This window comes from Chiloscyllium plagiosum, unplaced genomic scaffold (genome assembly GCF_004010195.1).
Source record: "Chiloscyllium plagiosum isolate BGI_BamShark_2017 unplaced genomic scaffold, ASM401019v2 scaf_81262, whole genome shotgun sequence".
Lineage (NCBI taxonomy): Eukaryota > Metazoa > Chordata > Chondrichthyes > Orectolobiformes > Hemiscylliidae > Chiloscyllium > Chiloscyllium plagiosum.
Window position 1 is genome coordinate 1 of NW_025193274.1, and position 3884 is coordinate 3884.

Sequence of the window (3884 nt, forward strand, 5' to 3'; positions counted from 1 at the left end):
ATCTCCTCTCTACATCGGTCTCCAGTCCTCTGGACATACTAACCATTGATCTAGCCACTTGATCCAACCCTTCAGCATTCTATCTGTCTGTATAATTCAGAATGAAAAGAGTAGAATACCAGGTTAGAACCTCCCAAAATATTTCGCGAAGTTCGCCCATACGCTAACTCTTCCAGTTGTTTTAGGCAGATGTAAGGTACATATTCCTGGTTTGATGCTCCTGGTCAAACCACTTGGCTTCAAGTAAAACAATTTATTTACACACCACCGAATGAAACACAAATTGAAATATAATTGGACAACCGAACCAACACGACAGCCCCCACAACTTAACAAAGGAGCTGTTCCAATTTTCTGCAACAACCCCATAAAAACAGCCCTTGGAAAGAAACGTTTAGTTCAAACTACAGGTTCTTACGGGAGAATGTTAGAGAGAGCCATCTGTTGAATCAAGGAAGCCTTTTGTTTTCCTCACAGCGTTCTTTGACCAGAATTTTCCAGCCTGTGTGCTGATACCTAAAACCAAACTGGAACACAACCACTCTGAGCTGGTAGAACTGGCCACTCCCCTTTCATTGGACATGTGTGTTTTTTTTTAAACTAAAGGACATTTTCCCTGATTATTGCTTGAGGCAGTATCTGTTAGCCATAATCAAAGTGGCCTACACAGAGACAAATCAGAACCTCTGCCTTTCACAATCCCTTTTGAAAAAAAAAATACAAGGACGACAGAACCCTGTTAAGGCAGCAGTGTCATCACGAAAGACAGTCACTTGATTGATAATGACGTATTTTATTTTGTTCATTCGAGAATGTGGGCATCCCTGACAAGGTTGGCATTTTCCAAAAGGGCAGTTCAGCTTACTAAACATTCTTTATATCCACTTGATCCAACCCTTCAGCATTCTAACTGTCTGTATCAATTCAGAATAAAAAGTGTAGAATACCAGGTTAGAACCTCCCAAAACATTTCACGAAGTTTGCCCATACTCTAACTCTTCCACTTGTTTTAGGCAGAGCATTAGTAAACTCGAATGCTCTGAGATTGTACATCACAAATACGATGGACATGCTTAAAAAACGTCCGACTTTACTGCTGAAAAGACAATCAATTTTTGACAAAAATTAATTTTCACGCATGATAATCATCAATGACGATATAATCAGCATTAGGCTCGAGTTATTTGCATGGAAAATTCATCATTAGCCATGATGGAATGTCAGCTTATGTCTCCAGGATATGGGTTTTAGAATGCTAGCTCAGTGAGGTTATCATTAAACCACCAACTCCCCTCATTAATATGAATTATTTTTGTAACTTTCTGAGCAGAACGTAAGGAGATTTCAGCAAGTTCTTCACCACCTCTCTGAATCTCCTCTGGGTCAGTGCATAAATACAAGTGTTTGTGCAGGAGCTGGTGCACATCAGCAGGAACGCTGCCCTGATTGCCACATAGAGTGAGTTTGAAACTTGGAAAGACGTAATGTGGGTAACACCAACACAGATGTGGATGACAGTGATGGGTGCTGACAGCACCACGAAGCAGCCAGAGATGGTGAAGAGCAGAACGATGGAGGTTCTCCTGCTCTTCAGCTCGGGGTCTCTGCCCATCTCCACAGCATCACCTCTGCTGCTCTTCAGAGCCCGGCGAACTCTGCTGGCTGCTAGGATGTGGCCAGCGGTGAGAGTGTTCAACAGCAGCAGCAGGGGAATAGGAAGAAACATGTTTGAGATGTTAGTGAGCCACCGGTGAGCTGCCCAGGACGGTGAAGTGAGGTAACCGGTGACGGTGCGGCAGCCCCACTGTACATTGTTCAGAACATGAGTGGGCTCATAGCGAAAAGACAAGGGAATGTTGACCATGATGTTAAGAGAACTCACGATGAATATGACCACGTTAGCCATTCTTTCAGTGCAATACCTCCCCTTCAATTTGTTGCAGCAAATTGCTACAAAGCGGTCAAAGGTGAAGGCGATGGTGAACCAGATGGAGAGTTGGAGGCTCAGACCTTGCAGGAAGGCACTGAGTCGGCAGGCGGGAGTGTAGTTCAGCAGTGAGCCCGGGAAATGATATTTCACGATCTGGCTCACAATCACGTTGAAAACAAGGACCATCAGATCTCCTGTTGCCATGGCAATCATGTAGTGAGTGATACCTTTGGAAAGGCCGCACTTCCCTTGGGAAAGAATCTGCACTGTCATCAGGTTCGCTGTAAAGAAAATCAAATCGTGAGATGTATGCAAACACCCAGAGATGTGAAGCGATAACATCTTGGGTTACACAAGACTGATGTGCTGCTGGCAATGCTAGACTTGAACCTCAATGGAAAACAGTGAAATCTCATTAGCAATATATTTTCTGTGCCATGGAAATAATCAAAGGACAATTTCAGGACTGGTATATTCTATTTCTCATCACTTTGCACCGATTGCTGTCCTGATTTCAAGGAAACAAATAGCATTATTTGAGAAGTCACTCAGAGAAGGACCACTTGCCACATTCCTGCGATTAAGGTCTTGTTGGCTGAAGTGAGGTTATGCCCATCTCCATTCGTGTCTGGAAGAATATAAGGTGATCTCATTGAAACATATAAGGTCTTGCGGGGACTAGACAAAGCGGAACACAAAAAGAGATATTTTCCATCGACTACAGTAGTTAAGAAGAGGGGACACGGTATCAGAATAAACTGTTTCCTTTTTGAAACAGAGGTAAGAAATGTATTATTCTCCGAGAGAGTGGTTGGAGAGTGCAATTCTGTTCCCTTGAAGGTAATGGGATGTTGGCATATAAGATTGAGTTAGACAGATTTGGATACACAAGGGAGTGGAAGGCTCTGGTTTCCAGGCAGAATAACTGTCAGCCATTGATGACTCATTTTAATGATTACAAGGATGAGATCGAGAATTTCTGTTCCAATTGTTTATGATCCCATTTTCTGCTTTAGCAGAAAAAGCCAAAATACTCTCCCATGAGGGAAATATCGTCTCAGCATTTACTAAATCAAGGTCCTTAAGAATCTGATATGTCTCAATTGGATCAACTTGCAGTACTCCAACCGTCTTGAAATAAGAGGCCAGAATTCCACACGCCTACATTATCACAACGTCTTCCTGTTTGCTAATTTTCTGTTTTTTGTATGTCCGAAGGCCCCATTTCCCTTTGTGTACCTGCTTCCTGATGCGTGTCACCATTTAATTACAAACTCTATTGCTTTTTCTCCCATCTCAAATGAACAAGTTGACATCCTCTCACATTATACACCATTTGCAAGATTTTACTTTATCTATCAGTATCTGTCTGAAAAAACGTTTGTATCCCTCTCAAAATGTGCCTTTCCATACAGTTTGCTATCGTCTGCAAAATTCCACTTGATGACATTAAGATTTTCTAAATGTTGTGTTATCCCATCGTAATTACCAGATTCCAATGCTTTTTCAATTAATCTAGCTACCCGCATTTTGCTGACCTTCCTTTTGAATAGGAATGATGCATTGACAGTTTTTTCATGCCTGTGCAACTTCTCCACAATAGCACCTACCTATTTCAGAATGCAAGGTTGCAAGTCATCAGAGGCAGGAACGTTATTTGCTATAAATCATATTAATTCGTGAAATACTCCTCTTTTAATGATGGTCTTCTGACTTACTCCCTCTACCTAATTCCTCGTATTATTGGGATGTTGAAAGTTTCATCCAACGTCAAGCTTAATGAAAATAAACGTTTAACTCCTCTACCGTTTTATTTCGTTACTTCAAACACAGTTGTTTCCAATTCAGTCAGCTAGGACAGGACAAACTGGACTCAAACCGAAATCAATGGTAATTAAAAGAAAGGTAAACTCAGCAGAATGCAAGTGTTCAATTCGGAGTGTATATCAAATTG

At 41.6% G+C, this 3884-nt stretch overlaps 1 protein-coding gene across 1 annotated transcript; it reads right to left on the bottom strand.

Annotated features, from left to right (window-relative positions):
- Window positions 1–1306: 1306 nt before the first annotated feature.
- Window positions 1307–2272, bottom strand: LOC122545755 (probable G-protein coupled receptor 139). Its single transcript, XM_043684680.1, has one exon. It carries the CDS (start codon window positions 2270–2272, stop codon window positions 1307–1309), a length of 966 nt encoding a protein of 321 aa, XP_043540615.1.
- Window positions 2273–3884: the final 1612 nt, after the last annotated feature.